Here is a 20962-nt window from a genome sequence, read left to right on the forward strand (position 1 = left end):
ACAGAGAAACAAAGAGGGGGACGACATTAACAGGGGCGCTTCGCATAATAAACACAATATTACCACTCCAGTGTAGTAATCATGATATCACATATTAGGTCTGTGACAAATATGACTTCATTGGAGCTGCTGGGTTATAGGTTATTACTGAGTCTTTCTATGGCTCTGTTATTGGTGAGTCTGATATTTAAGCTACTGCCCTGAGACAATTTAACGCATCGCTCCTCTACCTGTATTATCAGAGTGATACTCACATCGTAGGCTCTGTCAACATGACCTGCATGGTATTCATCAAAGAACGTCATCAGGTCTAACAGCAGGTAGAAAGTACTATCAACGGACTTCTCTCCTGCTACGCCCTGAGCGCGATACCTGCAGTGGAAAAGGCAATGATTCAGTTTTAGGCATTTATACAATTCTTTTGATTACATTTAGTAGTAGTGCATAGTGTGTGTGTATCCTTACCTCTCAGCAATAGCCACTGCCGTGTTTTTTAGCCTCTCCTTGTTGGACTGGGGAGCGCTGACCTGGGCAATGACTGGACTCAACAGCCTGTTCATCAACTCCAACACCTTATCTGGGTTCTACACAGAGACAAATGGAAAGGAGACAGAGAGATGACTCAGACAGCAAACGACAGCAGCTCTGCAGATATACTGTGCAGTGTATGGATGCAGAGATCACCCAGAAAGGTCTGCTCACCTTAGCCAGCTCGTAGAGTTTGACTGCCTCCTCAAACAGGCCCTTGTTCTCGGCCTCTAGAGCCACTTTGCTGATGATAGCTCTGGTGTCCCCGGCAAACTTATCGATGACCCCAGGCTAAAGGGAAGAGGAGAGAGGATCAGAGTGAGGCTGAGAATGCTGCAGTTCTGATGGAGGAGTGGATGGGAACTATCCTTAGCTTGTTTGTAATGTTGTCATCATAATACTAAAATACAGAAAATTTCTATCTGTATGTACGGCACTTTAAACCACCACTTCAGTGTTAATTTAACATGTCAGACGGTAACAGATTTCACAAGAGTATGACAACGCCATGTGAGTGGGATGAAGCATACAGCGATGTGAAGTTGAGGGGAAATAAAAGACCCTCAAGCGTCATATCGTGCAGAGAGCTGCAGGCACAGTGAGAAATTTCAAGAAGTTTTGGTAGCAAAGGCTACAATGAATCACTGTGAAGAGCTTTTTGATGCATGACAGTGGAACACAGTGCTCCAACGGCGAGTGTCAAAACATGTAGGACACTTAGTGAAGGAAGATTTCTGTCCTTGTCTGACTCACTGAAACCCCTACGTAGAGCAGAGACAAAGAGTGCCAGAGAGACAGAAGAAAAAAAGTGACGCAGAGACAGAAGACGAGAAAGGAGCAGGTGAGAAGCAAAAGTGTCATACATAGAAACTAACCCTAACAACCACAGAGGAGATGAGAGGGGGAGAGGGTGACATCAAAGATGCAATCTTCCTACCTTCCTACTGCCGTCCTTCTCTAATCTCCCCAACAGCATGTCAAACTGTAAAAAAAGACAAAGTCAACAATACTATATAAAACATGTAAAGTATATACTAATACTAGATAAACAGTTCAATACAAACCAAGACAACAGTCCTGTAATAAATCCTACATTATGAAGCTTATCATATTCTGTTCATTTTGTGGTCATGTATGCAAGTCTCTCCAAACCTATATGTTGTTCACTTATGTTTACAAAAGGTAAAACACAAAACAATGCTGCTCAACCAAAAATAAAAAAAAAGAGTTGTGGTATGTTTAACTGTAGTCGAAGTCCGGGAAGTGCAGAAACAGTGTCAACAAATTCAGTGTTTCAAGTGGATTCCTCTGGAAAGAAAGGTGTAATCTATTTTAAAAATATTCAAAACCAAATAAAAAGGATGTATTATAATTAAATTGGTATTTTTACTGTATATGTTTGCAAAGAGTAAAAAGTATCAAAAGATTTTGTACATGACACATTTGTTCCTTGGCAAGATTTTTAAAAGTAGAGAAATATTGCAGGAGTGATCAGAAACAAATGAGAACAAACTAAACCCATGACTCCATCATGGATCCACTGACATGCAGATTCCAAAAATTCATCGGCCATATCAGCTGCCCCATCATCTTTTGGGCTCTTGGTATTAATTGTGACTGTATTAACCGTGTTAAAAAGTACTGAACAACAGTATAGGCATTTTTCCTCTTAGGGTCTCTATGTAAATGTGGGTCACTCACCTCTCGACTCTCAATAACGAGTTCACTGACACAACGCATGAACATGTTTTCTCCCTGGCTGTCTTTCTCATTGCTGCAGAACAACACATACAGTAGAAAAGAAATAGAGGCGTTAGGGTGAACATCACACGCAATAGCTGAATTTGTCACTCATCCTGTTTTCCCTTTACCAACTATCTATTAACTAAAGAAGAAGGGTCAAAACAGGATGTTCGTCTAACTGTGAGAGTGCAGGATTACTTACCGTAGGAAGTAGAAGTACTGCAGTGCTTCCCGTGGATCAGTGGACTCAAACTTGCGAGTGTACAACATAAGCAGACGGATAAAGTTGAGGCGGCGTACCATTGGAGGGTCGCCTGGCTCCTGACTCACTACAGAGAACAGGCAAATACATTTTGTTCAAATAAAAGTTCTTTCTCAAGTGTTCCACAGCGCTACAAAAGAAGAGCGACTACACTCACACAGCTGAGCGCTTTGTCCGGACGACTTCAGCAGCAGTCGTAGCTCATACAGGACCAACGCCACGTGCACAGCATGGCTCCGAAGTCTCTCGACACGAAACAAGAAAGCCACCGCCGCCTCGAACTGAGCCGTCAGGAACAACACCTGGAAGTACAGGAAGGGCTGCTGGCTCGCAGAGAAATGGGACTCTCCTGTTGGACAAAAGATGGGTGAGGGGGAGTTGGTTTAGATGAGACCAAAAAAAGTGTCACTTCTATAAAGTTTTGAATTATATATAAAGTAAATTAAACTTAGAAGAAGGTGGACATGGCACAAAATCATCTCGACAAGGACAACAAAAAATATCGTAAACATTAAGCAGCTCACCAAACTTTGAACTGCACCAGCTCCTTCTAAACAGATCAAAACATCATGTGCAATATTAAATTCTTGCACTGATGGAGCCAACAAACTAAAGCTAATTTGCGATTTATTGGCCAGGTCAGATTTTTTTGGTTTTTAAGTGATTTCAGAGTTTTTCAATTAAAGAGCAAATGATAACGAGGACATGGATTAAGAGAACCAAATTTTGTAGTATGGCTTTTTGTGGAGAGTTAAAATTCTCCATTTTATTTCCGCTAGCGCAGAATCAGAGTCGCATGAATTCTGATCCGACCGTCCAGACTGAGGTTGCATCTTAAACTATCCGACCTGTATCAGATTTGGACCACACAGAAACTAATCCGAACTGGAAAAGATCAGATTCCATGTGACTTAGGCTGCTCACTTTTATATAAAAAAAGAAAAAAAGAAAAGAAAATCAGATTTGTCCTGCAGTCTGAATGTGGCCTAAGACACTAAACTAATAAACCCAAACTTCCTGCAAACAGAGAGAGGAGCGACCTATCAATCAAGCAGTCTGAACCCAATTACACAATCCTGAGTAGAGGTCTAATTAAGGAAAATAATTAAAATCACCTTTGTGATGTGTGTTTCAGTGTTTAACTTGATGACTACTTGACAGCTACTGCGGAAACTCTTCTAATGTCATTACTGAATTTGTTAAACAGTAACAGCCACTTCATGGCACCAATTTAACTCTGGGTCTATACATGCCATGTCAACTTTTGACAGTTGCTATGGCAACTAACATGTAAGAATTTGTAAAATAAATTGTCAAGCACAGGTACTTAGTCATCAAGCTTACTTTTTAATTATAATCCTTAATCCTCTTGCTGGCTGAGAGTTTGAGGAGTAGAACAGGGTGGACCGTGTCAGCCATTTCATAGCCTTATCTCAGACTTACAGCACTTTAGTTCAAAAAGCGAAAGCGCATGAGAGATGAAGAGAGAGGGAGCGAGCGATGAAGAGAAAAAAAAAGGACGGAGGAGAGATAAGAGTGTGGTGGTGGTGGGGAGGGGCTGCAGCAGAGTGTGCAAACAAGAAATGAGAAAGAACAAATGCACACATGCGAGGAGAGAGCACGTGAAAGAGGCCGAAAAGCAGTGGGAGGAAAGAGGGAAAACAACGGCACAGGTGTAAGGAGAGAGAGGGATAAGAGGAGAGGACGGAGATGCAGCGAGCGAAGGACAGAGAAGCAGAGAACAGATGAGGCTGGCGAGCGCTGGCAGTATGCGAGAGAAATGACGAGAGGGCTCTGGGCTTTATGACCCGCTGTGAAGCAAGATGGAGGACAACAAGGAACGCTGTGCCAGACAACCGAGGGAGCCGAGCAGCAGAGAGAAAACAGAATGAGGCTTCAGGCTGTACTTCCCACTGCGCAGAGAGAGAGGGAGAGGGTGAGGGAAAGAGTGCAGTCTTATCTGAACGGAGCAGAATCGGCCCGTGGAGAAGGCAACACCCAGGAGAGAGGACTGTGCTTTCTCAGTCTGCGGGATAGAGAATGCCCTTACGCTTCGCCCTCTTTTCTGTGTATCAGGGGGCATGTGGTTGTTTCAGAGCGTGGTTTTATTTTGTTTGTGAACAAATCTGACCTGCGCTCCCACTTCATGCAGTGATTGACCAGGTGTGCAGAACCACAAACATATGCAGGATCTGAGCTTCTCTCTCAAGCTCTCTTATTTCAGCATTCACACAACAACTTCCATCACTTTTCTAGTGTACAACTCCACGTGTGACACCATGAATGCCTTCTAGGGGGGAGTACCCAAAAGTGTGCCCTTTGCCCCCTCTTGTATTATTCACTGTGTTGAGACATCAAGGACACGGAGTTCTTGGAAGAGAGTAGCACCTGTAAGCTAGAAACTCTTCTGGCTGAAAGTATAAAAAATGAGAAACTGTGTTGCTATTTCTACATTTGGCAGTTTAAAAATCGATTCATAAACAGATTCTGGCTCAATTTTTCACAAACTCATGAACTTTTGTTCCTGTCTACTATGAGAAAGCGTTCTGAACATGCTCCCGCTCTGAGTCAGTCCTCTGGCTGGCTTGTTGTCTAGCAGCAGTTGCTGCAGCTTATTGGTACTGGAGAGTTTAGAGCTGTTCACCAAACCAAACTTATGGGGAAAAAAGCTGATTTTTCAGGGACAAAGATGTTTGCTTTAGTGTTGTTTAATTATCCAGTAGACTCGTGTTTCTCTGATTAGTTACCTCCAGATCCTTATGTTTTGTTCACTTTGCAATTTGACTTTCAGTTTATTTGTTTATATTTAAGTGTCTCATCCATATCTGCAAATTGAGGTTTTTTGTGTGTGTTTGCACATTTAAGACAAAGTTTATTATTAACACTATTAGCAACAGTAGATTAGAATACAATTGTTTTGCATGTATATTCACAGCATAGGTAAAACAGACAGAGAGCAGGAATAATTGAGTGTACAGTTCACAGTACTCCAATACTGACCTAATTAATCATGAATCCGGTTAAGAGCCATGATGTGGCAGATCCACATTGAATTCAGTTACCATTAATATCAATGTAAAATTCAGCGTTTCAGTAACATTCCCTCAGTCATGGTGGGACACTCTTTAGTAATCCCTGGCCTCTTGTTCCTTTACAAAACAATCATTTCACAAATCACAAAGAGATTTTAAATTTGAATGAGGAGAGAAAAGGCTGGTGTTGTGAAGTTGTGAAAAATGGGAGAAGATATATGGTTAACCTTTTCTGACTCATTTAAAACAGAAGGTAATAAAACCCTCGACGCAAGCTGCTCTCATATCTACAACAACTAACAGGTATGGTTGTAGTCTTATTACAATCAGCAGCACATCAGCCAAAGGTTACCCAAGGAAAGTGTGTTCCACAGGGGGCACACAGCAAGTATCTGTGCCCCCTCTGCAACAATATCTGTTAGTACTACAGTGGAAAAAATTAAGAAAAGAGAGTTGGGAGGTCAAATATCACAAAAAAATAAATAAAAAATAAATAAACAGTTTAAATGTTTGTGGTCATTTCTATAGCTGAAACAGAAACGCAGTTCCATACCATAGTCCTCCAGCAGCTGTTTCTGTAGCTGTGGCAGGGTCAGCCTGTCCTGAGGAGAGCTGCTGCCGTCATCATCAAAACACACCTGGTTCAACTGCAGTGACAAAACACACCATGTAAAAATAATGAAAAGAAATACAACAACTTGATGACTGCTGTACTAAAACAAAACATACTGTAAGACAGTAAATGATCCACAAGCCCACGGATTTGAACTAACTAAACTTTAAGAGATCATAAACTAGGCAGCTTCTGCTCTGGTGTGCTAATGCTTGAACTTCACAAAATAAACCAAAAACAGCAAAGTGAATGATACTGTACCTTAAGCCAGAGGTAGTCTTCAGTCTTGTCTGCCACCTCTCCATGGTTATCACTGATGTCACATTTCCCGATCAGGCAGTAGACGGCTCTCTTGTAGGGGTCAGCACTGTTCCTCAGCACTCTGCGGTAGTGCAGGCGGAGCTTGTTCTCTGAAGTCGGGGAAAGGCTGCAGCGAAGGGATCAAGAGGTAAAACAGATGAAAGGAGAGGAGAGAAATTACAATATGGTTTGACCTTCCCTGCCTATGTGGGCATCTAAACATATACAAATACACAAAGCCAAGGAGCTGAGGCGTTCTCACCGTCTGTCAGGGCTGTTCATGTACTCTTGAAACCAGGTCTTGAAGTCTCCTAGCTGATGTTGCATTCTGTTCACAACCTGCATGGCTGCATTCAGATCTCCGCACCGCAGACAGTAGTAGATCACAGCCCACACTGGGTGGCCCTCTATCTCACCATCCTGTTGCACACACAGACATTTAATACAGGGCTGATAATATTCCCTTGACTTATGACTTAGTTTTCATCATAAATTTCAAATAAAAGGTTCTGTCCCTATTGTGTGCCACTGTGATGCAGGGGTGGAATATGTTTGGGACACTATCGGCGTACATGTACCGGTTGACTACACGCTTGATTTAACAAGCCCGTTTTTGTAAATGAAGGCTGAAGAAAAGATTTAATCTTAGTGTTTTTGACCTGCACATACATTCAGCTTTTCAGACATTCTGTATACTTGTAACAAAATTAAAACAATTAGCAAAAAAAAAAAAAAAAAAAAAAACAACATTAAATATCTGTGTGTGTTTGTTACCTGCATGCCAGGCAGGGGCCCAGGTAGTTTAATGTTGAGGAAGCTACGGACTAGTTGGTATGTCCCTGGCACTCCTCCTAGTTGTGCCTGATGGAGGTTTCCAAACACAGTCACCATGGTGTAGTTTTTATAACTGGGAGGAGACACACACGCACACACACTGAATACATCATGGCGCAGGTCATCTTAAATTTAGGCTTCTGTATGTCCAGTGCCAACTTACACCCTCTAAAAACTTAACCTCTTCAAAAACAAGACCAAACACTACTAAAAACAAAAACAAGCACAGTTACCTGTTCTCAAGGAAGTTGAGCGCCTGGCGTACGAAGGCCATTTGCATTTCAACAGAGGTGCGACTTTTGAGTGTGTCTTTGGCGGGAACTAGCAACACATCTGTCATCTGCTTCACCATCAGCCACATGTCGGATACATTCTGCGTGACAGTCACAGTCATGTAAAGACATGTATAGAGCAAACAAGACAAAACAAATCTGAAAATGAAATGAAATTTTCTTGGTGATATCAGATGTGAAGGGAAAATGTTCTTACCTTGTCATCCAGGCTTTCTGCTACAGAAGCACATAAGTCTCCCAGATTAGGCTGAATGTGACCATTCACTATCTTCTCATTGAAAATGTAAATCTGAAAGAGGAAGAGGTGGCGATAAAGGGAGAGAAAGACAAAAAAGGACAAGACACTGATATTTGATAAGATCCCCAAATTGTCAAATGCCAGTCTTCAGATTTAATTTCTACATTTTTAAATTACTGTTGGTGGTTTGAATCCGCCTATAACTACGTCCTCAGTTTCACAAGTAAAAGCAAACCCTATGACCATCGAGTGAAATGGTTCACGACAAAAAACAAGAAAAAAAGAATCAAAATGTTTAAAATGTCATCAAAGAGGATAACAAAAACTAGACAAATGACGCCGCACGCAATGTGTCGACACATGATCGGAGGAAAAGCCACAATTCAAGTACTGCGTCATGTAGCAGATCAGAGACAAGCAGAGAGAAAGAGAAGGTCAGACAGGATGATGAGGGAGGAGGGATGGTAGGGAGAGAGTGAGAGAGAGAATTACCCCCTCTACCGCCCAATCAATCGATATCTTTGATCTGGCGCTTCCTGTCTTGCTGTGACCCAATTTCAGCTGAACAATCAGACTGAGGGCATCACAACACACTTCAACTACAGTCAAGCTGAGAGGTGGGTTTGCTTTAGATTTAAAGTATCAACACATTTAGGTACTGATAACATCTGGTATGAAAACGTTTACTTGAAACAGCTGAGCGTTTTACAGCAAATTCATTAAATAAATGAAACAGAAGCTATCACAACCAGATATATCATCTCTTTTAATTTTTTAACTATGGCAATCATTTTCCTTAATTTCCACATTTTGTCACAGATGGTATTCTTAAACTAAATAATAAAAAAAAAAAAATAATACTGATGTTTGTAACAGAGTCTGGTAATTCAGAGGGTAATTTTAGCTTAACCAGATAAATCAGTATCAGTATATATGTTGGTTAAGTTTATTTCTCGAGTGTAAAATGTCCCACTCAGTACATTAGATTAATACCTGTAAATATATCGTTATCCGATTTTAAGAGCTTAACTTCTGACTTTGACAGGGGTAGAATAAAAACCCAGTAAAAAAGACTCTGCGGCACTAAGTTGAACGGGCATTTTGATTGTCCACACTTAATTTAACTGTGTGCCATTAACTGGAGTTTCAATGCACATCAAAATGATTAGACTGATGGAAACTCACCTGCCGTCCATAGGCCACCTCCACGCTGTCCAACGCGCTCCTTCCCGGAGCCGTCACTTCACTCACAAAGCTAGGCTACAAGAAACAGAGGGGGCGACAGATGACTTAATAAATACACTGCGCACAAGCAAGTGGAATTTCTAAAAGGAAGTTAAATAAAGCTAGAAACAACAGGCACGTCAATCATGTGCCAATGAAACTGTCAAGTGTGTCTAATGTGACATCATCGATTAGCATCTTATATGAATGCCCTTTTTACAAACTGAATATTGTGAGAGTGTTTCCGGCCCTGATAGAAGGACAACCTGTCCAGTGTTTCCATGCCTGTTGCCCAATGCATACTGGGATAAGGCTCCCACAGGACGACACAAGGATAAAAGTCTTTTACTTTTACTCAGGGAGAAGACAAAAATAGTATCCATGAGTCACAGATGAAACAGTTATTCTGGATAGTTCAGTTGAGAGTGTAGACAGCTACGAGTACACAGTGTCAAGAAATCTGCGTGAGAGACTTGAGACTTTTAAGTAGACATATTCAGTCCAGGAAGTTGAAATACAGAAAAGTACAATATAGATGTTCTTTGTATGTGTGTCTGTGTGATCAAATGATTTGGAAAAGAAATTACATTGTTGCTCAATGAGTCACAAAACGAGGTCACTATTATTTGATAAATCCACTGTGTTATAGACATACTTGACAAGTAAACTGAGAGAGATTTAAAATAAGTTAGACGACTTATCGATATAATAACAGTGTAAATTAATAAATATCAACCTCTAGCAAAGAATTTAAACCTCAACAGTGGAAGCAGAAAGTGTTCTGAAAAATCTGAGCTTTCCCAATAGGTAAACACTGCTACCCAAGGTGTCTATCAGACTGAGACCGTTTGTCTCTCTTTTGATAAAGATCCATTTTTTTCTTTAGTTGTCTCCCCTTGAACTGTTGAGGTCCTTCCTCCTAGAGCAGCTCTGTGTTGTGTGTCCTCCTGTACCTCCACATCTTGACTGAAGTCCAGTGCGTCCTCTCCTGCTCCGAGTAGCGTGTGCAACACTCGCTGCTTCACCTGCTCCCACTGGACCAGCATCGACTCACGGTGGTACTCTTCAGCCAACAGGAACGTCTGAAACATAAGGAAGGGAGAAAGGTACCCAATCATACTCCGTGTATCCAAGGAAGGTTGAAATCAAGGGCAAATGGTTGAAGATCCTTGAAGACATTTCACCTCTCATTCAAGAGGCTTTTTTGGTTGTACTCCATATACTACGGCACACGGGTTAGGGCATTCTTACATTTGGCATGTTGGACTGTGAAGACAGACTTGAAAGCTACAGAACTTTTGTAAATGAGAGAACAAGTCAGTTTACGCGGCATGTTGCATTAAATAAAGGTTCCAACATTTTCCCTGTTGATCTTAAGGTGGATGTATGAATGCTACCAAGTTAAATGTTTAATCTTGTGTCAGTGGGTGTTAATGGCATCAGCAGGTGGGTGGAGGGCGTGGCAGATATTAGCAACTGATTTAGTGCAAGAAGAATTGTCTCCAGTAGCCAGACAAACTAGGGTACGCACATGCAGAACAAAATACATGTACTTTATGTAAATTGGGCTAAATCTATGGCATACATGTGAACACCCCGGATTTAGCAACAGACCTCTGTCATGATTGTACTACTCCACCAGGGCACAGTGCCGTTTATTTTAACTCTCCATAGAGACTCAAAGTAATGGGAACGTGAGATAATTGAATCCTTCCAATCTGCAGCTCAGGGAGATACAAATGTAGACTAGAGCTACCATTTACTTCGTTAACTTGGTCACTACCTGGATGTCGGACACATCTATTATATATATACACACATATATATACACACACACACACACGTGTATGTTTGAATGATTTTTTTCTTAATCACTCAATGTATTGTTATCAGATTTTTTAAACACTCAAATATTGATATCAGTATCTGCCTTAAAAATCCAGAATTGGTCTTGGCATTTAAATGAGACCATATTAATGTCAAGTAGTTACGAGACTGGACAAGTCAGACTAAATATGTCATTTAACAGCCCAATAGGACACATTACATGTGATGTGAAAAGGTAAAGCAGTCAGATAGAAATCCTTTAACATCAGCTATCTTTTTAATCTTCGTTGCATTTGAGCTTTCCACTCTTGCACATAAGTCCCTTTTTTCCTCTCTCAGGGAGAAGAGAGAGATAATGGGAACAGCAGCTAATTAAACGCAGGGCCTATTAGCTCTGCACACCAGGGAAGCCATTTCAAAACCATTCCCTGAAGGTTCACACCAGAAGGATTTTTAGATCACAGCAAGCAGAAATTATAGGAAAAAAAAATTGGTTTCTAAGTGCTCCTGTATTGGGATGTTCTAATGTTAATACACTCTGCAGTGCTGAAAACTTATCTGATTTTGTAAAACTAAATATGAAGCAAACAAAGAGCCACTAACGTCTGTCACTATAAAGCCTAATTACTGCCCCTGGTACTTGTAAATAAATGTAAATTATTCACCTGTACATAATGAAAAGTGATGAAAATAATACTGAGATGTGGGTTTTGTCTGAACCCAGAGGTGCCTTTTAAACAGGTTTCCCCACACTGTAGGATTTAGATTCCATCACCCATATGTTTTCAACCTGAGAAGCAATCAGACATTGGGCAGATACTGACCCTGCGTCGAGACTCCTCGATGGCTGACAGCAGGGCGTTGTCCCTCTCGTTCTTCAAGAAGCCCTGTGGACAAGGCGGACAAGACACAGGGAGAGGACGAGATGTGTGACAAACGCAGAGAGAGACAGAGAGAGAAAACACAGAAAACAGAAAGAGAAGGCAGGAGATATTAGCTCAAACAATGAGGACAAACTGAAGCAGAGATAAACCGTATTCAGAGAGTTCTAGGGGGACAGATCTAGAAGGCGCACAGTAATTTACTCTACGGGAGATCGAAGCTGCTTCTCAAGTTTCCATCCTATTTTTCTCTGCCCTTCCTAGTCTCATGTCCGGATTAGTCAAACATATGGTTGCTGTTTTATACAGACGCCAGAGGAAGAGGTGTCCATGCTTTTCACACGCCATTTTGCTATGAGACAGCAGTCAGCATAGCCTCCATTTTGGTAACTTCTCAAGATGGCTGCCCCTGCATTCATCAACCCCCTCGTCTCTGGCCCTTCCTATGAAAATGGTAATTATTCACACCCTAGTCATCTTAAAATAATAATAACAATAATAATAATAATAATGACACTTATCTTGCACACAAGATCTGAGCTATCGAGTGAGTAAATGGTACTTATGTAACACCTGGAGTACGCAGGAAAGAACACGACAGCACTCGTCTTCAGCAGGAAAGTGAGTGAACGTGGACGTGCATAAGTGACATCTTGAGAGAACACAAAAATGGGGGCTACGCTGTATGCACTTCGTTACTGTCTTAAAGCAAATAAAAGAGCGTGTCACTGCAAGCATTACAGTATCATAAGATACACGTTGATGTAAAAATATAGATTCTTTCCTGATACATGTCTAACACTTTAATATACAGACAATGACAGTTCATTAGCTGCGAATGAAAAATCTCTTTATTCAGAAATATTGATATATATATATAGAGAGCCTTTCCTGTGATCAAACTGATGACATTGGAATGCCTTTGGTTATATATATTTTTTCTTATACCCAAGACCAGTTGGATACCACATGAAAAACACAAGATGGTAAACTGGAACTGTAAATGTGTGTTTCTACTTTGAGAAAAAAACACCATTATTTCACCTGATTATCTGTCATCATAGCTAGGATCACATTACAACTGCAATGTCAATTAGAATAACATATCAGACTGACATAATCAGCATGCTAAGCAATTTAAAAGGCATAATTTCACTAGAAATGTTGTTACTAATTAGTAGCACCTAAAATAGACTTATTAATCTACCCTTTTCTTAATTGATCATTAAGACCACAAGATGCCAAAAATAGCTAGATATCACAATTTCCCAGAGGCCTAGTTGATTTCTTAAAGACTTTAATTTTATCAATCAGCCTGCAACTAATACTTGTTTTCATTATCTATTTATCAGCTGATTCTTTCTTGATGAATCATTTTGTCTACAAAATGTCTTAAAAAAAAAATAGTTAAAAATGGACGTCACAATTTCTGAAAGCCAGAGGAGACATCTTCAAATGTCTTGTTCTGTCCGACAAACAGTCCCCAACCCAAAGATATTCTACTAACCAGTACAAAAAATGAAGTATTTAATTTACAATATGAAATGGAGAAAACCAGCAAACCCACAAATTGTAGAAGCTGGAATCAGCAAATAAGAGTTTAACAGTTAACGAGCTAAATTGTAATTTCCTTGTATTTTTATTAGTGTCTCTGCTATATACACTGAACAAAATTATAAATGAAACACTTTTGTTTTTGCCCCCATTCATCATGAGCTGAACTCAAAGATCTTTCTCTATGTACACAAAAGGCCTGTTTCTTTCAAATATTGTTCACAAATCTGTCAAAATCTGTGTTAGTGAGCACTTCTCCTTTGCCGAGATAATCCATCCACCTCACAGTTGTGGCTATATATTCAGGGCTATGTAGCAAATCAGGGCTGGATTTTCACATGATGTCAAAAAAACAGCTACCTTGCAAGGTAACATGGTTTGGGCAGCAGGACTGTTCTCACAAGTCATGAGTGCCACACTTGCTGGCGGTAAAGCACTTCTAAGCTGGTTTGCCCACCACAGCAGAAGAAGTGTGACATTCCTGAGACGTAAATTAAAATACTGCCACTCCTCATCATGCAAGAAAGCCCTGAGACAGGCTCTGACATAACAGTCTTTAAAGTTGGTGGAAAGTTGCTCCCTCTGTCAAATAATAGCATTTTAATTCACTGATGACATTTTTAGCACCATCTGTCTCTGCGTTAGAAGTATGTAGGATCATTTTAGCTTGAAGAACGAGTACCTGGTGAGACATTAGAGATTATTCTGCCCTACAGGGATGTGGGTGCTCTTGGCTTCCCTCTTCTTTTTATCTCTCCTCTCTAGTCACCTCTCCCTTGTGTCCCTACCCCTCCACCTGCTCGTTCCTCTACCTACTTCAGTCTCATTTGCTCCCCTTCCTTTCTTTGCAAGCGCTCAGCCTTCACCTCTGTCTGTCATTGCATTCCTCTAATCCTCCTTCACTCCCATCCCTTTGTCCTGACAAATGAGAGCCAATTGGAAGCAGAGAGGTTCACTGCCAGAGTGAATAACTTCTTGAAACAATGTCAATACCAAAACATAATTGAGTAACTGATAATTACTGCACTGAAAACAAAACCTTACCAGTGCTATAAAAATGTAAGTCTAAGATCTAGGCTGACAATCAGAATATTAAGTATGGCATATGACGTAAAATTGGACGAGTGTCTAGGTCTTTTGTGTTTTATTTCACTTGATTCCTCGCCTGCAGAGACAATCTAACCAGTTTCAGCTTAACAACAATGTCTTTTTAATACTGCAGAAGACGTGCTATCCTTTGACAAGAGTCATCAAGTCAAAGTACAGAAGCCGGGCTGTGACACACACAAAAGGAAGTCCAACCAACTCTGATATTCTACTCTGGAAAATAGGACAGTGGTGTATTCTGTTGTGGCATGGTCGCTGCAGGTGATTTGATTTCATACTGAACTGTATTGTGTGTTTTACTTTACATTTCCAACAGCAGTTTCTTTCACATACATGAATACTGTAGTATGTATTATATATTACTAATATGTTTTTTGTTTAACTTTTTCTTATTGAGGTCCTTTATCAAAAGGAATTTATGATACAGCGGTGAAAAACTTAACTTCATCTTGCTCAATCATAGTGGATAGCACTTTGCTACAGCTTTAAGTGGGTCAGTAAAGCACAACCAGTCAAGCTTCTTTCTTTACACATTTGCTGGAAAACAAAAGCAGTGTCTGCGCCAATTTAGAAAGGTGAAGATTCAGTTCAACACATCTAATCGCATTCGCGATGTTGTCATGTAACTGCAAAAAGTGCGCGATTAAAAAAAACAGAAAAAGTGTGTGACACTCTGTGTGCGCTGACGTCTGCTCATTTTCCACGGCCACGCTGGGCTCTCGCAAACCGGTGCACCTAAAGTTCGGCCACTGAAATTATTCAGCCGAAAATAGCCAAAAGAAACAAACAAAAAAAAAAAGTTTCTGTGTTCGGCCAAATACCTCAAAAGACCGAATACATTTTACGAACAATTACAAAGACATGTCGGCAGTGTGGAAGTATTCTGAAGTGTCCGAGAAAGACGTAAAAATCGCCGTTTGCAGACACTGTTCTGCTGAATTGTATTCTAGCACATCCACTCCATCTGTGGCGGACTTCTTAGAAAAGGCAACAGACGGTCTGACCCGCTTTGAGTGTTTCTGCCACTCATCTGTGAGATGGTGAAGCTAGCCGTACCTAGATTTGGAGTGCACACGTATTCAAGCCTTTATGGTATCTGAAACGGACCAGTGCGAGCTGACAGGCAGGTTAGTGACTTTATCCTGTCAGTTTCTCTCTTTACAAAGTCCTCCCTGAAGAGAGGCTAAGAAGTTTTCATGTTACGCAATACGAGAACTACATACAACATTATTTATCAAATCGGATTTAATAAATTTAGCGCGATGATACACATGTGACAACGTCCGGTTTTCAAAATAAGGTGTCTACAGTATGGAAATGAGATTAATTGGATTATATTCACAGAAAGTATAAAACATATTACATGTGTACATTAAAAGTAAATGGACCCTCTGGGGCCTCGGCCCCACCCACTATAGTCTCCCCAAATCCTGTGGGAAACACTGAGTAAAAAGCACATTTTTACTATTTAATTTATTTATGTCGTATGCAGTTTCGGCTTAGGCCAAGAATTTTCATTTCGGTGCATCCCTAGAAGAAAACAGGGAGAAGATAAGGAATGTTTGGGTTTAGCAAATTGACCATTTTAACTTTTGTTGTATCAGTGCCTTTAGTTGTTCAACATGTTCAACTTTTCACAGCCACGTGCTGGTCAGTCACTTTTCGTTTACCGACCAATCACAGCCTGGGTGGGGCAGGACATTAAAAAAAAAAGTTAGACGTGCTACAGCAAATCATTAAATGTTGAACAATATATTATTATTATTATTGACAAGTAAGTACTTAGCATCAACAAATTAGAGACCAATGTAGAGCCTTTTTCTTGCATAAGGATTTAATGAATAAAAACAACCCACAGAAATGAAACAGCTATAACTGCATTTAATATTCAACTAGTGGTAAAAAAACTATACTATTATATGAAATTATGAGAAATGTAGTATTTAATATATTATTGTTATACTAACAGTATACTTTTAACTAAACATTATACTCTTTATTTAATACACTCATGTACAGTTCCTCCTCCATAGAGACTCAGCAGTAGACAGATATACAGACAATATTTGATCCTTCTAGCTGCCTCCTCCGTAGAGCAACTTGCTCCCCTTGCTCTCTTTTACATCTGTTTTACTAGTTATTGTTATAAATATTGTTTAAACTTGTTGAGAAATACATGTTTCAAAATGTCAGTATTTTGTGAATTTTCTAAATTGTCTAAAAAAGTAGACTCATAGTACCATTTGTTCCATTATAACTGAATATTGTCCACAATAATCACTCTTTCTCCAAATCATCCAGCCCTATATTGCAGATAGATGCATGGTGTGATATTACTGGGCATAATAAAGGCTAAAACTAAAAGTCTAACTTGGTCTTGGTAAAAAGCTTAATACAATTTTTCTATTAATTAATCATTTAGGGGGGGAACTAAGTTTCCCTCTCCCCCAACCTGTCATTTACCCCTCTGGTCCAGTCCACATATCGGTGGATTCTCTCCACCCACTCCCTCCCTTTCTTTTTTCTTTCTCCATTTCTGAGAATAGGTCTATATTTAACCACTCTAACCAGAGGAGAGCTCAGGTCAACACTCACTGGAGAGCTGGACTGCAAAAAGTAGGAGAATACAATAGAATCGTTGTAACAGAGGCTAAGAGATATCTACTACAAGAGAACAGGAGATTGTATTAGTCATTGGTGATGACTGATTGTTATTCCAATAAATTGGAGGAGGGGAAATGAGACGGACATCATCTCCAGAAACACATGGGGTGGGGGGGCCTCGGGCAGCACAGGATAACTCTGCTGGGCAGATGCCTCAGCATTTTTGCTTCAACTGAAATACAACAGGAGGCAAAGATTTTCCATTGCTGTCATTTCGTTGCCAGCTGCACTTGTACTGCCAATGACTTTGCCTATACAACATTTTTGGTGCCAAATGTAAAATGACAACTTGGCTATAATTCCCATTGGTCTGAGATGCAAATGCTCTTTACTTTTCACAAAAAAAAAAAAAAATGTATATTGTACCTCAAAATCTTTGTGCTAGAATGATATTACTACTAATAACAAAGACAGTGTAACGAACAAGAAACATTACTGTTAATACATAATGCTTAAAAAAATAAATAGATCTCAAATGTTATCTTTTTTATTGTTACTAATGTTTGTTACAAATTTTAGATACTATTTAGTCTGACATACACTGAACCCAGCATTTCATACTGACTAGACACAGCCGACACCTCAGTTCTTTCTTGCATTCATTCCCAAATGGTAAAAATAAACATAAAATAGGAAAAACATGTCTTTTTAAAGAGCCACGCTGACATATTGAGACCATGGGGGGGGGGGGGGGGGGGCATGCCTATGTTCAACAATCATTTCAGTGCTGGGCTATAGGTGTATCTAAAGATGTACATTATCTGTTGCCCCACCCCTGTATCGTGTATCCTCAGAGATCTGCAACCCACTGTGAACACCCACAGGCTGCTGGCCAGACAGCCCAGAAGCTTCCACAAGAACATGGCCAAAAAAAAGGATTTTAATAATTAGAGATAAATCAGAAAATACTCCATTGCTGTTAAATTCAAATAGCGGATGTGCGTCGACAAATTAAAGCTAAACCCTGAGTAAAGAACATAGGAAAGAGGGCTAGTCTGCGTTAAATTGAAAAGCCAATAATGGAAGTTTCTTTCCGTTTCTGTAATTTTTACAATGTGCAGATGTTATAAAAGATCAGTGAACATTTTTTAAAAATACACCCGATTTTAAGCTAAGGGACAAGAATGGCCATATTTTAGGAAATCATATAAAAATGGTGATAATGTGCGCGTGCGTCCCTTCGAATACGCATGTTAACATGTACGCATGTGCTCATTTTCTGTGCCGGCACACTCAGGCCCTCATTCCATTAGCCTCGCAGACAGTCACACTGTCTGCGCCTGAATGCGATCTTATAGTATGTTCGGGAATATCAGCAAGTCGGATGTGTCACTCTTTCTATCTGGCTTCATGCTTATTAGACACTATGAGATATGGTGTGGAAAGGGGAACTGAAGACAGGGAGCTTCGCTCTCAGTGCCAGTTATCATGAAAGTGAGAGTGGGAGGCTTTCTGTCCTCATTTGCCATGACACAATGAGCCGGCCAGTGCCTAAGTGAGTGAGTGTGCATGTGTGTGAGTGTGAGAGAAACCCCACCCATCACTCCTTCATTTCCTGTGTAGCAAAAATATATACGTAAAGTACTACAGCATACATACACGTGTGTATTCATAGTGAGGCAGTGATGTTTGCCTTCAATCATTAACAATCACTTTATACAATCATCATCATCGCCATGGGCGCCATACAGTGAGACTGACAATATAGTATAAGCAGAGAAGAGATGGAGAAAGAGACAAATGACAAAAACAAGTGTGACAGACAAAGCACATGCCTGTCTGTCTGTCAGTGAATGAGTGGGTGTGTGTGTGTGCATATCCAAGTGTATAGGCAATACTCACTCATGCCGAGCGCCTGCCTGCCTGCCTGGCGTTCAGACTGACAGATGAAAAGACACGATGAGACAGGAAAGAGTAAAAAAATGTTTTTCGTTTCTTTGTCTGTGCCCAGGTATCTGGGCTTTGACAGCCCAGGAGACCTGCATCGCCCCTCCGCCTCTCCATCCCTCTGTGTCGCTGTGCCAGGGCAGCAGCAGTGGCCGCCATGCTGGGGCGTGTTCCCTGTGCCCTTTCGAGCCGGCATGGCGGTCCACTTGCAGCCTTTCCCCGTTCGAAAGCAGGCCAGTGACTCTTGTGCGTGAGCTGGAGTACTGAGTGGAAGTACCACATCAAGACTCACTGGAGGTGGTTTTATTGTCAGAGGGCCGTACCAACTGAGCACTCAGACACAGGGGGGATCCACGAGAAGGAACTATGGATTCATATAGAATATCAGTTCCTACCATCAGCTGCCACCCCCACAGCCCTCATCCTCTGTCTCTCTCCCTCCTTCACTTCATCCCGGCATCTCTGCCCCCCACCCCCCCTCATTTTCTTCCTTTTTTATCCATCTATGCATCCTTCCTTTCCTCCTCCCTCAGCTCAATGCAATTATAGTAATGGATCCCCCCCCTTGGTTGATGGCTTCCGACATCCTGTCTTGAAACGAGGCTAATCATGCTCTTAAGGGTCATGTTTAGTTAATGAAGGGTTTGGGAGGCACGTGGTGGTGGAGGTGGGGGGTTCCTATATGCAGGCTGACGATGACAACACATACACAAAGCCGGCATGTTCATACACACTCGTGTGCTCATGGCACACACTCATTCACAAACAGACACATGCCATATAGCCGCATTCATATGTGCAGACTAGCACAGACGGGATGAAAATGCATGCGCCCACGTGCAGCCAAATCTATGCTAGACACACACATTCATTCATAAGGCCACAGAGAGACACTGTATACGCCAGCAATCGATCGCGACTGACACAGATACAGACATGCAAACACAGCACAAGGAGCCTGTGCACAACACACGTCCTGTGAAGCTATGTCAGTAGTGTTCGTCTATCTCAGCAGATGCTCTGGGCTTAGCCAACTGCATCTGCTGCCGAACGCATGCCATCACTGCCGAGAGATGTGTGTCAATGGGAGTGGGAGAAAAAGAGGAAAAATCAGAGAGGAAAGAAGGGGAAGTAAAAGAGAAAAGGAGAGTAATCAGAGGGACCAGCTGAACGAGGGTAAGGTTATGAAAAGGAGAGAGAGCAAGCCCGGGCAGAGAAAGATGGAACAGTGTGAAAAGTGAGACGAGGACACAGAGACAGAAATAAATTGCAGCCAGTCGCCATTTTTATACCGAGCACAGCTCTCCGCCTTCCATTTCTACAATTTTTTTGTCCATTGTTGTCATTTGATTGCCACCTACATTTCCTGATTTTCTTTCGGCCTCTCTCTCTACATATTTCTCTTTATCAACCTCCTTTGTTAACCACTGGATACATTATTTTATGACAGACAAAAAAATACCGACCCACAGCAGAACAAACGCAAAACTGGCAGAACACAGAACAAAGATTTAATTGTAAAGACGTCTGCTATGTGGTAACAATTCTGTATACAGATGTGTTGGTAGCATAGACATATAAAGAGGATGACGTGACAGCTCCACAAAAGTGAAGCCAATCGCCCCCTAGTGGCCGGCTGTAGTACAGGTCATAAACCCAGCCTCCTCTATTTTTGCAGATGGGACATGGGTCGAACAAAGAACCCCCGCCCCATCAATATATGGAAAATTATTAACAAGTTGATGTCACATAACTAGCCACTCCTACATCCATCAAGCCATAAATCCCATAGATCTAGGACTCTGTGTCAATATTGCCTTCTGTTGTAAGATCCTCACTAATTTGAGTTCAGCCGTACACACAGACACATTAACACACCAATTCCCGCACTACGTTTGTGTGTGTGTTCCACGCAGCAACCGCAGAGGCATTTATCAGCTCACTCAGGCGAAACACACACATTTATTGACACACA

At 41.0% G+C, this 20962-nt stretch overlaps 1 protein-coding gene across 1 annotated transcript in view; it reads right to left on the bottom strand.

The window, feature by feature from the left end:
* Positions 1 to 20962, bottom strand: part of nup93 (nucleoporin 93) — a 29099-nt gene that overhangs the window by 1163 nt on the left and 6974 nt on the right. Inside the window, exons 4-19 of the mRNA XM_038706250.1 lie at positions 11719 to 11781; positions 10021 to 10149; positions 9029 to 9103; positions 7802 to 7894; positions 7546 to 7685; positions 7253 to 7385; positions 6741 to 6898; positions 6440 to 6605; positions 6119 to 6212; positions 2691 to 2882; positions 2474 to 2600; positions 2230 to 2302; positions 1466 to 1510; positions 703 to 819; positions 466 to 584; positions 255 to 372 (exon numbers count right to left, since the gene is read on the bottom strand). Of these exons, the coding sequence (XP_038562178.1) occupies positions 255 to 372; positions 466 to 584; positions 703 to 819; positions 1466 to 1510; positions 2230 to 2302; positions 2474 to 2600; positions 2691 to 2882; positions 6119 to 6212; positions 6440 to 6605; positions 6741 to 6898; positions 7253 to 7385; positions 7546 to 7685; positions 7802 to 7894; positions 9029 to 9103; positions 10021 to 10149; positions 11719 to 11781 (1842 nt within the window). The remainder of the gene's footprint in view (positions 1 to 254; positions 373 to 465; positions 585 to 702; positions 820 to 1465; positions 1511 to 2229; positions 2303 to 2473; positions 2601 to 2690; positions 2883 to 6118; positions 6213 to 6439; positions 6606 to 6740; positions 6899 to 7252; positions 7386 to 7545; positions 7686 to 7801; positions 7895 to 9028; positions 9104 to 10020; positions 10150 to 11718; positions 11782 to 20962) is intronic.

Source organism: Micropterus salmoides, unplaced genomic scaffold (genome assembly GCF_014851395.1).
Source record: "Micropterus salmoides isolate LMB-PRFRI ecotype aquatic unplaced genomic scaffold, ASM1485139v1 Ms_hic_scaffold_8, whole genome shotgun sequence".
Taxonomy (NCBI): Eukaryota; Metazoa; Chordata; class Actinopteri; order Centrarchiformes; family Centrarchidae; genus Micropterus; species Micropterus salmoides.